This window comes from Doryrhamphus excisus, linkage group LG6, assembly GCF_037039965.1.
Source record: "Doryrhamphus excisus strain RoL-2023G ecotype Guam linkage group LG6, RoL_Dexc_Guam_v1.1, whole genome shotgun sequence".
NCBI classification, from domain to species: Eukaryota; Metazoa; Chordata; class Actinopteri; order Syngnathiformes; family Syngnathidae; genus Doryrhamphus; species Doryrhamphus excisus.
In genome coordinates this window covers 3,480,300-3,504,641 of record NC_136362.1, presented here as the reverse complement: position 1 = coordinate 3,504,641, position 24,342 = coordinate 3,480,300, and the positions used below count along the sequence as shown (strand labels likewise).

General features: G+C 38.1%; 1 protein-coding gene across 1 annotated transcript; it reads left to right on the top strand.

Moving 5' to 3' along the window:
* The first annotated feature begins 672 nt into the window (after positions 1-672).
* Positions 673-22,117, top strand: il34 (interleukin 34). The gene is made up of 7 exons (XM_078791164.1): positions 673-809; positions 10,714-10,817; positions 12,249-12,326; positions 12,413-12,490; positions 15,353-15,460; positions 17,915-18,095; positions 20,906-22,117. Exons 1-7 carry the CDS (start codon positions 764-766, stop codon positions 20,950-20,952), a joined length of 642 nt encoding a protein of 213 aa, XP_078647290.1. The 5' UTR covers positions 673-763; the 3' UTR covers positions 20,953-22,117.
* Positions 22,118-24,342: the final 2,225 nt, after the last annotated feature.

Genomic DNA, 24,342 nt, shown 5'->3' with positions numbered 1-24,342 from the left:
TTACAACATATTGCGCAACTGCAGGGTCTTGAGACACATGCTAACTCGCAAACTAGAGCGCTAGCGACCTAAACGGTACCCTTCGAGTTATTTCCTTTAAACTTAAATAGCCAAAAACTTACCACTTCCACACAGATAGGGAGGATAACTATTAAGTTATTTAACCTTTAACATGAACATGAATCAAACGTAATAATTTTATCTGGGTACATGATACCATACAGCATCCATATCAAACTAACATTAAACTTTCATATCAAGGCGGGGGCCTCAAACTAGTGTCCTGCGGGCCACATTTGGCCGTGTGATGAAAGATGGGAGTCTAATGTTTCTTTTGCTATTTTGAATGTCGCCCTAAGAACACAATATTCAATATGCCCTGAAAGATCAGTCAAAATCCTCCACAGTGGCTGGCATTGAACGAGTTAAAATAACTTTTAGTTGGAAGCTGGATCCTACATTCATACAGGATATCTGCGTCAATGCCCGTTTGATTTGTTGCTAATTCCTTTTTCCTCTCTCCTTTTTCAGATTGCTCACAACAAAGGAAGTTGACGAGACGACCAAAAGAATTTGCGGCTGCCAGAATGTTCCAGAATTACAATGACTTGATTTCTCGCCATTCATGTTTTTGGCGCTGAACGTACGCTACGCTGAAGACCGGGGTTGCAGCCCCGCCGCCGTCCATCGAGCGTCCATATATGCGATAAATTAGAGCTTCGACTTTCAAGCACTCTGGAGCTGAGGAATTAAAACCAAGAGTATGGTCCAGTGGTCCGCCTCAGTCCGCCTGCTGGGAGGCCTTTTGGGTAAGATGCATCTTCATCAGTTCTAATCATATTAGTGGTTGGTAGGTTGATGTTGGGGAAGGATCTCCTCTATGGCTTTGTTTACCATTGTTTACCATTGTTTACCATTGTTTACCATTGTTTACCATTTATGCTGCCTACCATTGCATACCCGAAAGAACTGCTTGGTCGTTACATTCTGATCTCAGTAGAAAACATTAGTCAAATGTCTTTTGGAACACTTAGCGGGACCGCAATCATCGGTTTGGTATTCCAAACAAAAGGACCATTTTATTAAAACCCCAGAAGCCCTGGAGCGTTTTTCATAAAAAAAAATGACATATCCATAATAAATGTTTTTGTTGTATTGGTAGTTACTGCTAGGGTAGGTGACATAATGATGAGTTGTCACGTTGTGGACCAAGTACACATTGCGCAATACTCGATATGCGTCTGAATCATTTGAGGATTGGTTTTGGAGGGTCTTTGTAAAGGCCAGTATTGTTAGTCCAGTGAACGGCGTCATCACGTAAGCAACGTGGGTACGGTTTGAGTTAGTGATATAACCTATCGTACGGGTTCCCAACCCACGATCAGAACGCCAGGCTATGTCGACGATAGATCACGTCCAGGGCGAGAGTGACCATTCCCGACCGGGATCGCGATAGCCGGTTGCAACAAAATAGTGAGCCGTGTCCCCCGGGTTTTCCGGGATTCAGTTCTGTTCAGTCTGTACAGTACGTTTCTCTAGTATTTCAAATCAGGGGTTTTCTACTAGTAGTACATGCATGCTGTACATGTTACCAGTATTGTGTTTCTGTAAATTATTTCTGTGGAGGGGAAAAAAGTACATTTTGGGAGAAAAAAAATTCGGAAAATTAGTACAGTAGTGTACAGTTTAAGGTTTTGCATTTGCAGCAATACGCTTGTTTTTCCAACTTCCTTGTACGATATGTCGGAAAAGCACTTTCCTTTTATTCTGTCGCAGCACATTGCAGAAACAAAAGTACAAAAAAAAAAGACAAAAAAAAAATCTGACATGTTGACATCAAAATGAAAAACATCGATAAAAAAAAAATATCAAAGTTAGCAGGTCTGATGTTAAATGGCGGCCATTAAGCTCATTTCCCTTCTCCCCGTGTTGGCTGTGGCACTCCATTGAAAGAACGAAGAAGATAATCACCTGGCTTACACAACCTCTTGGTCTCTTTACGACCCCCCCCCCCCCCCCCCCGCGCCCCCCACCCCATAAAAAAACACTTTCCTGTAACTCCCCTGAAGGACCTTTACATGACATACTTCTTGTCACCATGGCACACAATCAGGATAGCATTTGTTCCTGGACTTCAAGGTTCTGGTTTTCTTCTGTTTTTCTACCACATCCAGCCTGCCATGAGGTTATGAGTCCGATTCCCACAACTATCAAGCATCACCCCTGCATGACAGTTTCAATAGAAAGTTAACACACTTTGTTTATATCCATAAATTATTCATGAATTGTGTCTATTTTTTAACATTTGAAAATTTTATTACATTTTTTGTTTTTTGTTTTTTTTACATTTTATGCTTTGGAATTTGAATTTAATTGGCTCCACCCCCACGGGTTGTTGAATTGGAATTTTAATTGGAACAAGATGATTGCAGTGTGAGGAGAGTCTGGAGCAAGAACGTGTCCAAGTTAATGTCGGAACGATTGGAATCTGTTGAGAAATGTAGTAGTCGTAGTAGTATTACTTAAGAGGTAATCCGTTTTGTGGAAAAGTGGGAATTTTGGGAAACATTGGATTATTTTAAATGCAAAACATCGCTAGCCTGAATGTCTGAAATGCGCCTGAATTGTTAGAAAAATGTTGACGTGGTTAATTAGATCAAAGGAATTTACAATTTAGATCAAAGGAAAAATGGGAATCTCATGAAAGGTTGGAATGTTTGGAATGTTAGTTTGCAGCCAGCATGTGTGGAATGTTTTCATCATGGAATGGTTTGAATTGGTTGGGAAGTTTGGAAAATGGCACATTCATTTTCGATGGGAAAACATTTGTGGAAATTTGGGATTTTTTGGAATTTTTTTTGAAAAAATCTGAATAGATACTAGCACACTATTCCAGAATGAGCTGAACGATTTGATGCTTGAATCGGTCTAAAAATGTAGACATAAAGACATAAAACGGTGTAATAATAATAATAATAATAATAATAAAAATTGCTGAAAAATGGCAGATAATTTTACATTTATTATCCTTAATTTTCAAGGCTGTAACTAATAATTTAAATTGCAACCAACCCATTTAATTATTATTATTTTTTCATTAAATTTTATTTATTTAATATTATTAATATTATTATTATTATTTATTGACTTCAAACAGTGCCAATGCCAATTTCCCATGACAGTTACAGGAGTTTTATTCACCGTGAATCCCTCTGATCTGCCCGGCAACATCCAACTTGAAATGATAGACTTGCGATGTGACTTGGATTTGAAGGGCAAATTTTCCGCAGCTGGCTGAACCACATATGGGAATCTCGTGCCAGGTTACCCCGACAGTATATTTGGAAGCACATATCTCTGTGAGCAGGTTTTTTTCAGTAATTAGAAAATCAATCAGTCATAAATAAATATAATAATAATAATAATAAAAACTTAAGAAACCACATATAGTTGGCGGGTAGACAAATTATTTTTTCACATTAAAATGAACAAAGCATTATTAGAGCCCTGTAGACATGACAAAACACGACTATAATCACATTTATACTCTTTTTATTTACAACATATTGCGCAACTGCAGCGTCTTTAGCCACATGCTAACTCGCAAACTAGATCGCTAGCGACCTAAACGGTAGCCTTCAAGTTATTTCCTTTAAAGTTAAATAGCCAAAAAAATACCACTTCCACACGGATAGGGAGGATAACTATTAACAGTTATTTAACCTTTAACATGAACATAAAAGTAATAATTTTTCCTGGGTACATGATACCATACAGCATCCATATCAAACTTAAACTTTCATATCAAGGCGGGGGCCTCAAAGTAGTGTCCTGCGGGCCACATTTGGCCCGTTTGAGACCCCTGTTTTAAACCAAACGTTCACTTTGACGATTTTATATACTGGAAAAACAAGTAATTTTCACGGTGATCACAAAAATGAAAAATGAAGCAGCAAAAAAAAAAAAAACAGTAATTTTTGGGTTCCTCTCTGGGTTATCCTCCAGGAACAGCTTCCCTGGACTCCAAAGTCTCATGATAACACACGGGAATGATTTTGTCTGAATATTTTAACGGCGTGTGATCGACGGCATGCGTGCAAATAAAATTCACCATCTCTGTCAGAGGTTTCACGGGTCTGTCCAAGTTCAGCTTTTCTCGATGAATCATAAATCCATATTAAAATTGCAACCGTTGCAGAGATCCGTATAGATGCGTATATGTGTGTCCAATTCCCTCTTCTTTGTTCAACGGTGATACACATGGCTGCAAATGTTGATTTTCAGGACTGAGGATAGCGACAATGTTAAGTTCCGGCTCTGTGACAGTCAACACGAGTTTGAATGGCCGTCTCTCTCTCTCTCTCTCTCTCTCTCTCTCTCGCTCTATGCACCATGTGATTGACTGCCGACCATTCCTGGGTGGAGTCCGCCTTTCATGTGATGTAAACCGGGATTGGCTCCAGCTTCCTGTGACCGTAACACTATGAGAAAATTGATGGATGGTCTTGTGCTTCTCTGATGTCTTTAAGGGCAGGGGTCTCAAACTCTGGGGCTCGGGTCTGGGTGAGACTGGGCCGCATCAGGTTTTCCAAAAAAAAAAAAAGAAAACAACAAAAAAACGCATTTATTAAAAACAGAAAAATGAATAAACTTTGCTTTGGTTTCGATTTCGAAATGATTTTTTTCCGATTAAAATGAACAAAGCATTATTAGAGCCCTGTAGACATGACAAAACACGCTATATGTGCTAACTCGCAAACTAGCGCGCTAGCGACCTAAGCGGTAGCCTCCAAGTTATTTCCTTTAAACTTAAATAGCCAAAAACTTACCACTTCCACACGGATAGGGAGGATAACTATTAACAGTTATTTAACCTTTAACATGAACATTAATCAAACGTAATATTTTTTTTGGGTACATGATACCATACAGCATACATATCAAACTTAAACTTTCATATCAAGGCGGGGGCCTCAAACTAGTGTCATGCGGGCCACATTTGGCCCGCGGGCCGCATGTTTGAGACCCCCGATTTAGGTAATAAGTAATAAAATCCACTTATGTTCGGGTCTGGAACCAATATACGATATATACCAATATAATAATATGTCCTACATTCTGCCCCTATATTGCCAGAATAAAATATCTTTTGAAGGACGGCCATGTGCTTTTGATAAAGTCTTGCAGTGAAAAGACCCTAAACCGATAGACATCTGTGCCACAGATATCATGTCAAGTCTTGGCCGAGCGAACCTCCGAAACCGACGCATTGACACCACACATCATTTAAAACAGGTAGCTTTTCAGAAATGCGGTTTGGCCGACTGATTGGCAACACCGCCTGCCTGGAAGACTTTCTGCATGATTTGTGTGTGAACTACACTACTGGTCAAAAGTTGAAAGTTTTTCCAGTTATTGGTTGAAATTCAAGTGGTAGAAAGGCTATGTATATGATATCTGACTGCGTACCGGAGGAACGAATTAGTCTGAATGAAGCAAAACAAGAATTATTATCAATGAAATTATATATTGTATATATAGTGGGAAAAAATCCAAGTTGAACAAAATAACAGTTGAACAAAACTGGGTATAAGAGTTCATTGAGTGTCTGAGAAATTTACTTTTTGATCAGTGTTTCTTGGAAAGTAACAAAGCAGATAATTATAAGCAGCTGGTGGCAAACCTCTTGAAGTCCTTCAAAGAACTTGGCTTTGAAATCAGGGAAATCGGAATCAATCTTTGCTTGCTGACTCTTGACTCCAAGGGATGACACTGGACTCAACAAGCCAAATAAAAATGGACGTTTTTTCTCCAGAGAAATTGGTGTAAAACTTTGTAATATTCTTATTAACCAGACATCGGATTGATTTTGTGATGACAGATATTAAACATGGTTGATAGCGTCTTTACTCGGCAACCTGTATACTGTCTTTTTCACTGTACACTCCCGCTATGAAGCCTCTCCTCCTTTGTATCCTCGTGAGGACGTCCGGTTGCTCGACGTATCGAAGGGGTGCTCAAAGTATGACTAAAGCAGCATTAAACACTAGACATGCAGCAAAAGATATAGCTTATATAGCTGGCTAACTGCTAGCTTATTTGCTTACTCAATTAGAGTAATGTTGCTAACTCTGTGCTAAGGCTTCTGTGACAAATGAAAACAATAAACACTCACCGCCTCGGCTCGATTATCCGATTCCCTCCGCCCTCTCTTGACCACCATTTGACCTTCATTTTGCTTACCGCGATTTCCATGACTTTGTGGATTATTTCCGGTCTCATTTTGAGTCATTATGATTAATCGTTATTAACTGCTATTAACTATTAGCTACAATAACACAGAAAATGTACGCAAACCGAGGTAATATTTCTGGACTTAATTGAAAAACATGTACGCTATCACTACATATGACAATTTCTTTTAAATAACTGTGGACATGCATGGGGGGGTACTGTCGAATACCGTTTTGATGTGAACACAATCCTGCTTCATATTATTATATTACACAAATGCCCATAATTCCTCATTTTATTCGTCTCTTTTCTTGAAATGTATACACGTGGAAAAGATAAAACTTACATGAACACGAGAGAAAAGGACGTTTGTAGGCCAGAATGAAATATTGAGCTCACAAAAAGCATTTGACATTATAATCATGTTTCACAGCAGGAATATCTACAGTGTCACGGGTCTTGGGAAAAAACTTTCTTCAAAACACCCACCAAAGCCCAGGGACTCGTTACGCCAATTCTGGAGAGATACTCGATCTCCAAACACCCAGCAGGTAATCGTGTTTGAGGTTAGATGTGTGCATGTTCTCAGAAGAACCCTGACTGCACAGCAGATTAGATCGCTGCATCCCGACCCAAACATCTAAGAATGTGTCTCAAGCGCATAAATGACCAAAGTTATGGATTCAACCAAACAACAGAATTTTCTGCGCTGAGTGTATTTATGTTTTTGCATGTAGCTTCACTATCAGACCGTATCTAAAGTACACAAACATTTTCCTTCTGACCAAAATCAACAAAGGCACGACTGCCTAATGCGGTATTTCCCGACCGTTATTGAGCCAAGGCACATATGAAAAACCTCAAAAAAAAAAAAAAAAGTGTATAAACAGGTGCCTCGAGTGCAGTGGTTCCCAAACTGAATCCAGGTACCTCCTACTTTTGGGCTTTTTGGGGAATTTTTGGTTCTGATTTTCTACAATAAAAGCTCTGATAAAACATTCCACAAAATAAGATGAAAAATAAACAAATAAAGAAAATCAATCAGTAATAAATAAATATAATAATAATAATAAAACAGCAAATAATAAAAACTTAAGAAACCACATATAGTTAGTGGGTAAACAAATTATTTTTTTCAGATTAAAATGAACAAAGCATTATTAGAGCCCTGTAGACATGACAAAACACGACTATAGTCACATTTATACTGCAGCGTCTTGAGACACATGCTAACTCGCAAACTAGAGAGCTAGCGACCTAAACGGTACCCTTCAAGTTATTTCCTTTAAACCTAAATAGCCAAAAACTTACCACTTCCACACTTATAGCGAGGATAACTATTAACAGTTATTTAACCTTTAACATGAACATGAATCAAACGTAATAATTTTTTCTGGGTACATGATACCATACAGCATCCGTGTCAAACATTAAACTTTCATATCAAGGCGGGGGCCTCAAAGTAGTGTCCTGCAGGCCACATTTGGCCCACGGGCCCGCGTGTTTGAGACCCCTGGTCTATAATAACGAAACAAGATGAGAATTTGACATGACTTTTAAGAAAAGTACAATGAAAAAATGTAAAATATGCCAGGACAACAAACAAAAAAATTGTGGTCCACTTTTGTGTAGCATTGCTTGAATTTTGACTTCCTGTGAGTGCAGATCTCGTTCTTACTGAAATGACGGAAGAAATTCATGTTAAAGAAGAACGTTTATGTCTGAGAGGTGAAATATGCGTGTATTAAATGAAACGTGTGACGGACTTACGGCATTTTAGTCCAGTTGCCCTGCCTGTGACTTGATCTTTGCATGACCTGGACGACTAGGAGGCTTCACAGACATGTTAATTATATGTACAACAATGACTTGTTGTGATTTACGGTTCTTTAAGGGCACCCAACGCCGTCATTTATTGGAACAAAGAAATGCACAGCTGTTACATAATGACAGGCTGATAAGTATGCTTTATAGCCAAATTGATCAGAAGAAGCTAATGCTATCCGTTCACATTATTGTGTTTTTTTTCACAAACTAATCAATAAATAATAGCTGTTTTGTTATTAAACACTGCTTGTTATTCTTAGAAAAATATGCATATGTAAGCAAATTGTACTTATTCTTGACCTAAGTAAGCGTTGTCAAGCATGAAAGTGGCTAAATGAACAAACCAAATGAAGTAAAATACAAATGCAAGCATCTGCTGTTCAGGAGGCAGCGGATGCAGCCAGAGGGGTCCAGCATAGGCGGGTAAACCTGTTTGAAAGACGTTTTCTCCACACTGATTTCAGCTGTGGTGCCAAGCTGACGACGAATACCGGCTGCATCTGCGGTTCCGAAAGCAGCGGATGCAGCCAGAGGGGCCCAGCAGAGGCGGGTAACCCTGCTTTTCATTCAGGTTTTCATTTAAGAATACTATTAATAAATGAATTGTGGAACACAAAAGGTGAGTTATGGATGGTTTGTGTCCCTGAAAACAATACCATCCCACAGTGGGTGACAAGGAAAGACACATGAATAGAGATAATACCCCAAGGACTTCCACACTGTACAACACATGATTCTATAATCTGATGAGCCTAAGACTGAACCCTGCCTTCTTTGATTTGAAGTGATACGAGGAGAAGAAAGTAGGCATTATTATGATCTAACCAATACGTGCTGGATGTTCAGGATCAAAACAGGGCCTGAAGACTATGCTAATTGACTTAGGCTGAAATGGGAATTACTACTACTACCGACTACTAATACAGTTTTTGGCAAGTTGTTGTTTTTAAAGCCGTGTTATGTTTTGTATTGAGTGATATGTGCGACTGTTTTGGTGGTGTTCATCTTGGTGCAGGGGTGTCAAACTCAATTTACTTGAGGGCCACTGGAGCTTGGGTCTGGGTGAGACTGGGCCGCATCAGGTTTTCAAAAAAAAAAAAAAAAAAAAAAAAACGCATTATTATTATTAGAGCCCTGTAGACATGACAAAACACGACTATATTCACATTTATACTTTTTTTATTTACAACATATTGCGCAACATATTGTCATGAGACACATGCTAACTCGCAAACTAGAGAGCTAGCGACCAAAACGGTAGCCGAGTTATTTCCTTTCAACTTAAATAGCCAAAAACTTACCACTTCCACACGGATAGTGAGGATAACTATTAATATTAACTATTAATTATTCCAATTTTCTACAATAAAAGCTCTGATAAAACATTCCACTGTTCTCAAATATCTTAATTTTTATTTTTCTATACAAAATAAGAAGAAAGAAAATCAATCAATCAGTAATAAATAAATATAATAATAATAATAAAACGGCAAATAATAAATACTTAAGAAACCACATATAGTTGGTGGGTAGACAAATTATTATTTGTCTACCCATTTAATTATTATTATTTTTTAATTAAATTTTTATTTATTTAATATTATTAATATTATTATTATTTATTGACTTCAAACAGTGCCAATGCCAATTTCCCATGACTGTTGCAGGAGTTTTATTCACCGTGAATCCCTCTGATCTGCCCGGCAACATCCAACTTGAAATGATAGACTTGCGATGTGACTTGGATTTGAAGGGCAAATTTTCCGCAGCTGGCTGAACCACATATGGGAATCTCGTGCCAGGTTACCCCGACAGTATATTTGGAAGCACATATCTCTGTGAGCAGGTTTTTTTCAGTAATTAGAAAAAAGAAAATCAATCAATCAGTCATAAATAAATATAATAATAATAATAAAAACTTAAAAAACCACATATAGTTGGTGGGTAGACAAATTATTATTTTCCGATTAAAATTACCAAAGCATTATTAGAGCCCTGTAGACATGACAAAACACGACTATAGTCACATTTATACTTTTTTTATTTACAACATATTGCGCAACTGCAGCATCTTGAGACACATGCTAACTCGCAAACTAGAGCGCTAGCGACCTAAACGGTAGCCTCCGAGTTATTTCCTTTAAACTTAAATAGCCAAAAACTTACCACTTCCACATGGATAGGGAGGATAACTATTAACAGTTATTTAACCTTTAACATGAACATTAATTAAAACGTAATAATTTTTTCTGGGTACATGATACCATACAGCATCCGTATCAAACTTAAACTTTTATATCAAGGCGGGGGCCTCAAAGTAGTGTCCTGCGGGCCACATTTGGCTGGTGGCATTTGCTAGTACCGGTAGCCGTTTGTGCTTCCCAGGCAGGCAAGATGAGCAAAAGGTTAATTCTTCTCCATTTGGTTTTTAACGTGAATGAATTATTAATGGGTGTTGTTGGCACGGCTTGATGAAAAACCCCACATTAATCCAAGCTGATCCACATTAACGCCTGTAATGAATTCCACATAATCAGCCACATGTGGCGGGTCAGAATGCAGCCTTCGCTCCATACAAGCAACCATAGCAGTTCTGTTTCATAGAAGCCTGGTTGTTTACTGATGATTTGTCTTCCGTTTCATCCCCTTTAGGCCTGTTTCTTCTCATGCCTGTTCTGATGGCCCCGACCCCTCCAAGCATGTGCACCCCTTTGAGGACCATCAATGACAGTCTCAGCCACAGGCGACGCTACATGGTGAGAGAATAATGGCGTATTTTTAAATGTTTTTCATTCGTATGAATCGGCGACTTTATATTGCAGTATGAATGGTTGTTTGTCAATATGTGATTGGCTCTGATTGGCTGGCATCCAGTCCAGGGATAGGCTCCAGCATACCCCTGATAGCCTAATAGGAACAACACGGAATGCAAAGGGCTGCACGGCGGTCGAGTGATTAGCGCACAGACCTCACAGACCTCATTTTAATCTGAAAAAAATAATTTGTCTACCCACCAACTATATGTGGTTTCTTGAGTTTTTATTATTTGCTGTTTTATTATTATTATTATATTTATTTATTACTGATTGATTGATTTTCTTTATTCTTGATTTGTTTATTTTTCATCTTATTTTGTGCAGAAAAATAATAATTACGATATTTGAGAACAGTGGAATGTTTTATCAGAGCTTTTATTGTAGAAAATCCGAACCAAAGCACTGGAAAAGTTTGTCATTTTATTTTATTTTATTTTATTTTATTTTATTTTATTTTATTTTATTTTATTTTATTTTATTTTATTTTATTTTATTTTATTTTATTTTATTTTATTTTATTTTATTTTATTTTTATCTTATCCCAGCTGTCTTTGGGCGAGAGGCGGGGTACACCCTGGACTGGTGGCCAGCCAATCACAGGGCACATATAGACAAACAACCATTCACACTCACATTCATACCTATGGACAATTTGGAGTGGCTAATTAACCTAGCATGTTTTTGGAATGTGCAAACTCCACACAGAGATGCCCAAGCGGAGATGCTCACCCAGATCTTCCTGATTTCCTGCCTGTGTTGCCAACATGCTAACCACAATGACTTATTTACTTAATTGGTTCCAGACTTGGGCCATAATGAATGAATTTCCGCAATGATTCAATGTTAAGAAATGTAATATTGTTGTTGTTAGCTTGTTTATTACTTTCTAAATACGAGTTTTAACATTATTAGAGAAGAAATAACACGTCTGTAGTCACCTTTACGCTCCTGTTGTTCATTGTTCATTGTTGCTAGCTAGCTAGCGAGCTAACCATTTGGCCTCAAATTTATTTCTTCTGAATTTAAGAATTCCAAAACATTACCGCTTCCACACAGAATGGGAGGAGAACATTGTTTTCACAATTTCATGTTGGATATGTCGTGGCGGGGCCGCGTGTTTGAGACCCGTGACTTAAACAGATGACTACTGAGTGTGGAGTCTTGCCTCAAAGACGTGGAAGTTTGGCGTCCGGCGTTCCGGTAGATTCCCAAGCACTGATAAACAAGAGCTGCTTCGGTTTCATCGCCCTTTTTTAAAGCATCATTTTTTGTATTTAAACTCCACTTTGACTCGACATATGTCCTAGTTTCCTGATGTTTTGTGCTTTGTAGGAAGTCTAATCATGACCTTTTTTCCTTTATCCGTCGCAGAAGCACAACTTCCCTGTCAACTACACCATCAGGATTCACCACGAGGAAGTTTTTAAACTATCAAACATCAGCAAAATGGTAAACGGGCTAATAAACGTACTGTTTTTGTACTTGGTTATACTGATTGCAGTATACATTGCTTTCCTCTTCTTCCCCCCTCGTAGAGGTTACAGACGGAGGAGTTAGATGAACTGGTCCTCCAGAGGATGTGGTTCCTTGTTAACCAAGGCGTGTTAAAAAAGGTAAGCCTTCATCGACATTCCTGGAAAGACGTGTTGTGTTTCTTGAAACTCCAGTTTCAAGAAAAACAATAAAATAATAAAGAGTTGATTTGTAACATGCTTGTGTTACAACTGGATGGATGTGGACTGGATCCTCCCCCTGAGGACTCTAAGTAGGTTTCAAATAGAGGATAACGGAGTCTTAAAGAACCAAATTATAGAATGAGAAGCAGATTGTTTATTCCTGACAACAATACCTAATACAGACGTCCGGGCTTATCTGCAGGACCTGTATGCCTACAAGTAAGCATGTCTTATTACAGCGCAGCTGCAAAAATCACCCTTCCTTAAAGAACCAAATTATAGAATCAGAACCAGATTGTTTATTCCTGACAACAATACCTAATACAGACATCCGGGCTTATCTGCAGGCCCTGTATGCCTACAAGTAAGCGGGTCTTATTACAGCACAGCTGCAAAAAGCACCCTTCCTTAAAGAACCAAATTATAGAATCAGAACCAGATTGTCTATTCCTGACAACAATAACTAATACAGACGTCCAGGCTTATCTGCAGGCCCTGTATGCCTACAAGTAAGCGGGTCTTATTACAGTGCAACTGCAAAAAGCACCCTTCCTTAAAGAACCAAATTATAGAATCAGAACCAGATTGTCTATTCCTGACAACAATACCTAATACAGACATCCGGGCTTATCTGCAGGACCTGTATGCCTACAAGTAAGCGGGTCTTATTACAGCACAGCTGCAAAAAAGCACCCTTCCTTAAAGAACCAAATTATAGAATCAGAACCAGATTGTCTATTCCTGACAACAATACCTAATACAGACATCCGGGCTTATCTGCAGGCCCTGTATACCTACAAGTAAGCGGGTCTTATTACAGCACAGCTGTAAAAAGCACCCTTCCTTAAAGAACCAAATTATAGAATGAGAACCAGATTGTTTATTCCTGACAACAATACCTAATACAGACATCCGGGCTTATCTGCAGGCCCTGTATGCCTACAAGTAAGCGGGTCTTATTACAGCGCAACTGCAAAAAAGCACTCTTCTTTAAAGAACCAAATTATAGAATGAGAACCAGATTGTTTATTCCTGACAACAATACCTAATACAGACGTCCGGGCTTATCTGCAGGCCCTGTATGCCTACAAGTAAGCGGGTCTTATTACAGCGCAACTGCAAAAAAAGCACCCTTCCTTAAAGAACCAAATTATAGAATGAGAACCAGATTGTTTATTCCTGACAACAATACCTAATACAGACGTCCGGGCTTATCTGCAGGACCTGTATGCCTACAAGTAAGCGGGTCTTATTACAGCGCAACTGCAAAAAAGCACTCTTCTTTAAAGAACCAAATTATAGAATGAGAACCAGATTGTTTATTCCTGACAACAATACCTAATACAGACGTCCGGGCTTATCTGCAGGACCTGTATGCCTACAAGTAAGCGGGTCTTATTACAGCACAGCTGTAAAAAGCACCCTTCCTTAAAGAACCAAATTATATAATGAGAACCAGATTGTTTATTCCTGACAACAATACCTAATACAGACATCCGGGCTTATCTGCAGGACCTGTATGCCTACAAGTAAGCGGGTCTTATTACAGCACAGCTGCAAAAAAGCACCCTTCCTTAAAGAACCAAATTATAGAATCAGAACCAGATTGTCTATTCCTGACAACAATACCTAATACAGACATCCGGGCTTATCTGCAGGACCTGTATGCCTACAAGTAAGCGTGTCTTATTACAGCGCAACTGCAAAAAAGTACATTTCCTTTCCCTGCCCGGCCTTTTATACACTCGAGGCTGGAATCCTGGACCAATCAGCTTTCGCCACTGCCCTTGCTTGAACCGCTTTCATGGTGTTTCTCGTGTTTTCGTTTGTTCGCTGGGGCATGAAGGCATCTTTAGCTAGCAAAATTGAGCTAATACCTTCAGGAGCCACATTGCCTTTGTCTGTGGATCCTTCCCAGCGCAAGACTGCACACACATGATGTTCTCATATAGTGATAATGTCCACGCAGATTTCCTCGAGTGCAGCTGGAGACGTTTTTTGGGGGGCTTCGGGGGATTTCGGAATGAAAAGAACTAATGTCAAAAGCCGTGTCCTTGTTTTCATCTGCCAGTATCCTAAAAATGATAGAATACAGATGTTTTTGACAGGAACTACAACGCAGTCATACCTTAGGCATCTATGAGCGCCGTGGGACAGCGTGGGCCATAAAGGCACCGTTGCATGATTTGTGTATGACCTTACCTCAACTCCATCCAAGGAACGAAAATCCACAAATTAGTGTGCTCAAACATGCTTAATTGCAATTCTTAGAGGGTCCACTGTAATTATTACACTTGTAGTATTTGTACTGTATGAGTTGTATTATTGTATTATACAGTAATCCCTCGTTTATCGCACTTGACGAATGAATTTCTGCGGACTAAATTGAATATTTTTGATATTAGAACACAGAAAACCTGTTTAGAACCATCTACATATGTTTTTAACCTTATTAGAAACCTCTTGACATGAAATAACACCCCTACAGTTTCCTTTTTACTTGTATTAGTAGGCAAAATAAGAGTAAATCAGCCAAGTAAGACATAAATAAGACTTGTACTGGTGTGTGTCGCTATAAATATTCATCCATTTGAATGATTCAAAATGCTAAATTTAGGCATAAAACATGCTAATTTCTGACAAATACGCTGAATTCAATCATGAAACTGCATTACTTCTGAATATATTTTCAAACCGCAAAGCGACAATGGACAACTGTATTATTATTATTATTGGCGCAATCTCGGTATAAATTAGAATTTATGACATTTTCATGATTATATTAATACTCCGCCACAGATTCGCCGAGTCTTGCCAGAGAGACATCCTTCCCGTCCCTACACGGCCGAGTTGGAATGGCGGTTGAGAGACGCCGAGGGAGTCTTTGTTCACTTGCATCCCGCGGAGGTAAGTTAGAGGTCACTTCTGCAGCACATCTGTATTAAGTGGCTCTTTGAATGAAGTAATTGAACATGTAATTCAATTTGCTGCGGAATGCTCGGTTGGCAGGCGAAAGGGGGGGTGTCACAGTGATCCTATTCATCGATATTTGCAACGAATAGGGGGGGGGGATTGACCACAAGATCAGAAGACTAGAGGACAGTCATTAAGACTAATTAAATGGGACCTTTTTAGGATTGGATTATGATTCAAATTCAATGGAGGCCAGTTTGCAGAATGGTAGCATAGATGGTTAGCCGGACCAGTCGGACACACCGAGTCTTTCAGTAAGACTTCCAAAAACAACTCACCGAGTCATGGACTATAAAGGTATATTTGGTCCACAATTACATTTTACAATAAAAAATGACATAATATAATAATAACTCAATGGCTGCCAGCCATTTTCATCGAAGAAAGCTCCAGTTTTTGCGCATTTTTTTTCAAGACCTACAGAACATTTAGTTTAAGGACTACATCGACATTGAAATTATGCAAATAAATATTACATTATTTTCTTTCATCGGAAAAAAAGTTTGTTTTTATCCTTTTGGGGTCTTTATAAATAGGCAGTAGAACATAGGTTGGTTTCAGCCAAAAAAAAAAAACAGAGAAAACAAGAAGCAAATTCAATCAGAATGTTGACTGACGTCCATATTTTTATTTTTAGTGACACGTCAAACATCTGAACAGTTGTTTACTTTTATAAAACAACGAAAAAATAACAGGAAAAATATGATTTTGATGACAACATAACGATATTTATTCACAGACTTAGAACACAAAACAAAATCTAGAGATGTTTGCATGTACAAAATGTATCGACAAACAACTCACCGACATGGTCCGGCTATCTTTGGCGATGGCGACAGAACCACTTCCACACAAACTCTGTGCCGGTGTAAGCTGCCTGTACGTTTGCCTATGCTGGATTCATCGCCGTTTTTGCAGTCAGTGAGTTAGTATCGGCTTCATTAGCGATATCTGATATGCCGATATTGTCCATCATTTCGATTCCGATGCCAATATCAGCTGATACTGGTATAATTAATAAAAACATGCTTTATTTACTGACTGGAGCAACTGAGTAACATGCATCATTGACTCATTTAACTTTGTGTGATGATCTGAAATATTAAAAAAAAAAAAGTAATCAAGAAGAGGCGTCACTACAAATCATGTCGTAGTCATTTTGAAATAAAATTTGAAGAATGTGGTTTCTAACAGTCGGGCCTTTTGCTGCGGCACATGTGGCCGACATGTGCGTTACGTTTGTTGGCCTCAGTCAACATCTTGATCTAATCTTTTTCCCAGATATGTTTGCTCACTTTTCACACATGTCTGGAGTAATTGTGAGTAACAATGTTTGTTGCTTTGGATTATGACTGGACAGACTTTAAAAAAAAAATTTATTTAACTGATTCACAAAACAATTTAAACGCATTTTGAAATGTTTATTGTCCCGCAAATGATTCTATAAACAATAAGTTTTCGGTGCGGAGGTTTGTTGTGTTGCCTGTTTCTTGACACCACATACTGGACTGACCTTGCTCATTTACGTTGAAGCCGAAATATTCCCACATCGGGAAAAAACATCATTTTCCCTCCGGACTGAAGTCCGCTCCCAACAAACTCCTCTCACTTTGTTCTTTTCATATTACAAAGAACTCTAAACTCATCACGCAGCAACTTAACACCCCTAACAAATAAATACACAACTAATACTAATATGAGTTACAATGAAAGAAAAAAAAAACACTACAAACAATATTATTGTCAACAAAATAAAGCACTGGTCATGGAACTGTGGACCAGATCTACATCCTTGAGGGGGGCATGGGAGTTTACCCAACCAGTCTACAGGTGTTTTATGGACTTCGGTGTGGAGTACTTTGGGGAATATGTGGTACTGGGCCAGTTAATTCAGGCTGATTTTAAATGAAATATTATTATTTAATTTAACTCCCAACAAACTCCTCTCACTTTGTTCTTTTCATATTACAAAGAACTCTAAACTCATCACGCAGCAACTTAACACCCCAAAGATATACCTTTTTTCCATAATACATTTGGTATGAGCAAAGAACTTCATTGGAGGACAAATAGCATCTAAAATGGATGGATGGCGCTGTCCACCAGAGGAGCTCAGAGGGAGGCTGACGTCAATGCAACTCTCCAATGAATGCGGTGCTCGGATGCAATGCATTATGGAAAAACCTTGAGGTATTTTTTCATATTAAACTTGTCTTGGTACGTGTTTGTATATTTCTCAAATGTACATTTTGAGTGTTAAGTTGCTGTGTGATGAGTGACGACCGCTATTTCCAATAGCTTGACAAGCGGCACAGTAGTTAAACAATTAAGTAGCAGCTCTGAAGTATTAGAACTTATTTATAATATTTTGTGTGCGCTTGTGTGCAGGTGTTCCAGCAGGAGCTTCCAGATGCAATCCAGGACATTTGGGACCGCTTAACAGAAGAGCCGGACAGAGTGCCAGAGACTAGCTGGAGGTTTGAGTCTCCAAAATCTCTTCTGGACAATTTCTGTCACACCATGCACTGCCTCTTCAGCGACTGCTTTGAAGCCACAGAAACAACGGAATGTAAGTAGACGTTTCAGCTATGGAGACAACAACAACTGTGATGATGACCATAGAGCCGGAATTGGAAGTAGCGATCGGGTTCACAATGTTGGTTCCATCAGGAAGTGCCCGTGACACTTGTCTATAGTTGCCAGTCTAGTGCTTGCCTAATCCAGTATTGATTAGTTACTAGCTTGGTTGTAGCATGCTAGGCGGCTAATGTGCTATCACTTATCGCCTGCAACAGTAAGTGTCTTACTTTTTTGCTTGTTACCGAGCACGATTTAGCACATTTAGAGTAGTTACTATGGAACTGAAAAATATGGGCTATTGCTAGCTAAACAGCAATCTGCTAGCTCAGGGGTCTCAAACTCAATTTACTTGGGGGCCACTGGAGCTCGGGTCTGGGTGAGACTGGGCCGCATCAGGTTTTAAAAAAAAAAACAAAAAAAAAACGCATTATTATTATTAGAGCCCTGTAGACATGACAAAACACGACTATATTCACATTTATACTTTTTTTATTTACAACATATTGCGCAACATATTGTCATGAGACACATGCTAACTCGCAAACTAGAGAGCTAGCGACCAAAACGGTAGCCGAGTTATTTCCTTTCAACTTAAATAAATAGCTAAAAACTTACCACTTCCACACGGATAGTGAGGATAACTATTAACAGTTATTTAACCTTTAATATGAACATTAATCAAACGTAATAATTTTTTTCTGGGTACATGATACCATACAGCATCCGTATCAAACATTAAACTTTCATATCAAGGCGGGGGGCCTCAAAGTAGTGTCCTGCGGGCCACATTTGGCCCGCGGGCCGCCTGTTTGAGACCCCTGTGCTAGCTGATATTCAATTCCTGAATGGTATGGAATGGAATATATCAGTTTCTTATCACTTGTTTCCGACATGCAGTAAATTGCTAGCTAAACACGGGTCATTTTACTAGCTTATTTTGCAGTAAATCTGTCAGTTTCAGTTAGCAAATCCACTATTTTTTTTGGAATAATAGTATGGGATTTCATGCCAGGGCTAGATAAGCAGCGATTGCCGCTCACTGGTAATGTTCAATATTTAGCATTGTGTGCGGCGCTGTCAGTGTTAGTGATATATTGTAGTCATCACAACTCAATATTAGTGAATGTTATTACTGCGGTAAAAAAAAAACAAAAAACAAAAGTCACTTTTTTGGCTTTGCCTGTTGAATCTGGTTCCCTGATTGTGTTCTGGTCGGGACGTGTCATTATTTCATTTCTAATTTAGTTGTTTGTTTATTGATATGACAGGAAAATGACAACATTGTTTTATTAACTAAGTACTTTCATTTTGTTATTGTTTTGTTTTTTTTGGTGTCACAAGCGCTTTAAAGCTGGAACTAATGATAAATTTAAGTTTTTTGTTTTTTTTGCACTTGTACGCAGCTGTTGTGGTTTCATGGCTAACTATCCGCAACGCTTAGAATAAAGTGTCCAATTGCAGTCCCTTTCAACTGCATTCAATGGAAATATGCATTTGGTCTCAATTTATCAAGAAAATGGGTTTAAAATTTGTTCCCATGTGGAACGATTTCATGGAAGAGTCTCGGGCTTGGAAAATGTTCCCCTATTTATCTCACTCGCAGCACCTGTAAAACAATAAAAAAAAAAAAAAACAACTCAAAGTCTTTGCTAACCGGGCTGCACCTGAAGGTGATTGTAAAGGAAGGTGACCTCTGAAGGTCAAATTCCATTCGTCACTTTTTCATTTGGACCGGCATGACACACATTCGATGACGAAAGCATACTGCAGGATTCTGTACCTGGTTCAAGAGCGGCTGCTCTAAACCTGGGACCCAAGCCAAGGGGTGTCCAAAGTTTGTTTTTAATCGGCCCAATGTTGACAGACAAGGTCACAATTTTTTTTTTTCTTTAGGTCATAATTAGGACTTTTTTTAATTTTTTTTTTTCAATTGCAAAAAGATGTCGGAAAAATTGGAGATGTTTGACAGCAGGGGCTGGTCCAGATGTCCCCCTTGACCCCACTAAAGGGCAGGACAGCGGGGGTTTGTGGGTGGGGGGGGGCATTGTCGGTCAGTGGTTTGTGTGAGTGATGATGCGTCAGTGCAATTAACAATGTGTGGGGGGGGGGTCGCTGGCATTGGACACCAGACGGTTGGAGGTCTTTTTTTAAGAAAAACAATGAAAAAATGTTTTTATTTAAAAAAACAATACAAACAATATTATTGTCAACAAAATATTTAATTTAATTTAATTTAACTCCCAACAAACTCCTCTCACTTTGTTCTTTTCATATTACAAAGAACTCTAAACTCATCACGCAGCAACTTAACACCCCAAAGATATACCTTTTTTCCATAATACATTTGGTATGAGCAAAGAACTTCATTGGAGGACAAATAGCATCTAAAATGGATGCATGGCGCTGTCCATCAGAGGAGCTCATAGGGAGGCTGATGTCAATGCAGCTCTCCAATGAATGCGGTGCTCGGATGCAATGCATTATGGAAAAAAACCTTGAGGTATTTTTTTTTTCATATTAAACTTGTATTGGTACCTGTTTGTATATTTCTCAGGTGTACATTTTGAGTGTTAAGTCGCTGTGTGATGAGTGACGACCGCTATTTCCAATCATTTTAAATGAAATGGAAATCCATCTGGAAAAGGGCCCCCAAATGAGCACATCTTGACGTCATGCACGCGTACGAGTCCAATGTTGTTCTTTTCGCTTCTCGCCATCTTAAATCCAACCATGTGGTCATTTTGAAGAACTGTTTGAAAACTCTTTGCTTTTATTTTCTTTTTTTTTTTTTTTTTTCAGCTCTTTGTCGGAGAAGCAGGAAGAAAGCCTCCAGGGCGAAAAGCTGAGAGGACGCCAAGCAAGGGTGAGGTCGTCGCTCTTCATACTAAATAAGTATTATTTCTCTTGACCTTGAGGGGCAGCGCGAAGGACAAAAAATACGGACGCAAAAAAAAAAAAAAGGTCTGGTTCTGATTTGTAAACATCAACAAGTCTTTTCTGTGAGTCCGTCTGGATGAGATGATGACGGTTCCTCTGAGAAGCGGACTATACATCGATGCTCGGGAAGACATTTGTTCCAAGTCGTGTAGCGTTCCGAAAACCAAAAAAAACGTGATTGTATTGAACGTGTCCCTTCCCGCTTTGCTATCGGAATTCCACAGCTTCATGATTTTTTTTTAAATATATTCATGAATAACTCATGTTTTTTTGTCGTTTATTAGTCAAAGTCGAAGCAAAGTATTTTTTTTTTTTTTGCATTAATTAATTGATTAATTAATTTTCAAACTAAATGAAGTCCATTCCAAATATAAGACGCATTGAGATGCTGTGAAATGATATGTAGTATTCTACACTGGTCACTAGGTGTCAGTAATGTTACTGTAATGTTACAGTAAGACACGCGAGCACCAGACTCGATAGCTGCAACAAGAGGCTTTTATTACAGGAACATTCATTCATTCGTTTTCTACCGCTTATACTCACGGGGGGGTGCTGGAGCCTATCCCAGCTGTCTTCGTGCGAGAGGCGGGGTAAAAAAAAAAAAAAAAAAATTCACATTCATACCTATGGACAATTTTGGTCAGCGCGCTAACCACTCGACCGCCGTGCAACCAATACCAAGAACTTGTAATTTGCTAAAAAATTAAATTCTAAAGTCAATTTGCAAGTCTTTGAACGGACTCAACAGGAACAATAACCCCAAATATTTTTTAAAAAAGCCAAACCTCAACCCCGAAAAACCGATGTCCCGTCATGAATAACATTTACAGCAACACCCATGAGTCTTATTTATGTCTTAAATGACTTATTTACTCTTATTATGTCTACTATATTGGGAAATACCAGTGTAAATGTGATTATAGGGGTGCTATTTCATGTCTACAGGGCTCTAATGTCAAAAATTGTATTTAGGGAGGCGGTAAACAGGTTTCCTGTGCTCTAAATATGAGAATATATAATAAATAAATAGGGAATCCTACTTTTCAGGTTTTCTAAAAAAAAAAAAAAAACGCATTTATTAAATTTTTTTTAATAAATTTAAAAAACTTTGCTTTGGTTGCAATTTTCTACAAGAAAAGCTTTGATAAAACATTCCACTGTTCTCAAATATCTTACTTTTTATTTTTCTACACAAAATAAGATGAAAAATAAACAAATCAAGAATAAAGAAAATCAATCAATCAGTAATAAATAAATATAATAATAATAATAATAAAACGGCAAATAATAAAAACTTAAGAAACCACATATAGTTGGTGGGTAGACAAATTAATTAATTTTCATATTAAAATGAACAAAGCATTATTAGAGCCCTGTAGACATGACAAAACACGACTATAGTCACATTTATACTTTTTTATTTACAACATATTGCGCAACTGCAGCATCTTGAGACACATGCTAACTCGCAAACTAGAGCGCTAGCGACCTAAACGGTAGCCTTCAAGTTATTTCCTTTAAACTTAAAAAGCCAAAAACGTACCACTTCCACACGGATAGGGAGGATAACTATTAACAGTTATTTAACCTTTAACATGAACATGAATCAAACGTAATAATTTTTTCTGGGTACATGATACCATACAGCATCCATATCAAACATTAAACTTTCATATCAAGGCGGGGGCCTCAAAGTAGTGTCATGCGTACCACATTTGGCCCGCGGGCCGCGTGTTTGAGACCCCATTTTAAAATTTTTTTTTTTGAGACATCCATTTTTTAGTTTTCCAAAGTCAAGCTCAAGTCGATATCTTGTCCTAAAAATAAAATGATCTTGTCCCAAAACCCGCTAACTAAGGAATGAATAAAATATTCCCATTTTAGAGCCTTGTGACTTTTTAGGGGGGGTCTATCTATATAGACGTTAGCAACAACGTTTATGCCAAAGTGGGTTTGAATCGTAGTCACTCGGTCGGGGAATATAATACTTTCTTCTTGCACATTATTTTTTTTTTTCCTCTTAAGGCCCCTTATTTTGCAAGCTGCTGCAAATTCCCTCGTTTAATGAAATCCTGACTTGCTGGTTTAGTCAGTCTGTGGTGTTGACTTGGTGTCTGAAAATCACAAGAACATAAGCACTCCAAAGTAAAATCTCTTGTCATGTTCTTCCAATACTTTGCATTGGCCTATTGTGGGGTCGGGGGGGGGGGCGAGGGGTCGGGGGTGGTTGAAAATGAAATGTGATATCACGGGAATCATTTGTGAAAGCTTACTAAAAGCATAATGGCTCCCAGTTAGCCTTGCTACCTACGTACATATTTCATGTATTTCCGAGCCTTTAAACGTTGTCGCTCTTTAACTGGGAGAACGACGACGGGCCAATACTCGGGAATTGGGTCGAGCCTCGGGTTTGAAAGGCGCTCGTTCGTATTTGTCATGTTTTACAACAATAATATTTACCAGGTCGTTAACATTTGTCCAATATTTTCTATTGCTGTAAATGAAGCCTTATTTTTGCTCACATTATCAATCTAAAGCAGGGGTGTCCAAAGTGCAGCATCGGGGCCATTTATGTTTCATTTCAAGAAAATTATTCTAAAACTAAATCTGCATATAATGAAAAATTTCAACTCTTTTCATGAGAATAACATGAATAATATTATGAGGACCAATCATGTCATTTTAGTATCAAAGTTGCAATTTTTTTGGAAAATTAGGTTGCGGAAAAAGTTTGAATCTTACAAAAATAAAAAGCCATAAATAAATAGAGAGGTATAAAATTTGAGAAAAACATCAAAAATTGCTGTCATAATATTAAGAGAAGAAAAGTCCTATTCTAACAAGAAAAAGTTCTACAATTCTACAAAAATAAACTTGTAATATTTTAAAGAAAAACACTAATTTTATTTTTTTCTAATTATTTTTCAACCAAAATAAACTTGCAATTTTTGTAAAATTAGGTTGCAGAAAAAGTTTGAATGTCACAAAAATCAACTCAAATTATTTTCGGAAAAAAGCCATAAATAATTAGAGGTATAAAATTTGAAAAAAACATCAAAAATAGGCAGAAAATTGCTGTCATAATATAAAGAGAAGAAAAATCATATTCTAACAAGAAAAAGTTGCAATTCTCCAAGAATGACCTTGTAATATTAAAAAAAAAAGTGATTTTATTTTTTTTCTAATTATTTTTCAACAAAAATAAACTAGAAAAATATCCTTGAGCACCCCCGACCTGGTGGATGTTGGACACCCCTGATTTAAAAGGTTTATTCCGATCAGTGAAATGACCACAG

What these genes read in the sequence shown, in the direction of transcription:
- il34 (XM_078791164.1), top strand. Translation starts at nt 764, where the DNA reads ATGGTCCAGTGGTCCGCCTCAGTCCGCCTGCTGGGAGGCCTTTTGG. An exon ending in CCTGCTGGGAGGCCTTTTGG is followed by an intron (nt 810 to 10,713) that starts GTAAGATGCATC and finishes CATCCCCTTTAG; the next exon opens with GCCTGTTTCTTCTCATGCCT. An exon ending in ACCAAGGCGTGTTAAAAAAG is followed by an intron (nt 12,491 to 15,352) that starts GTAAGCCTTCAT and finishes ACTCCGCCACAG; the next exon opens with ATTCGCCGAGTCTTGCCAGA.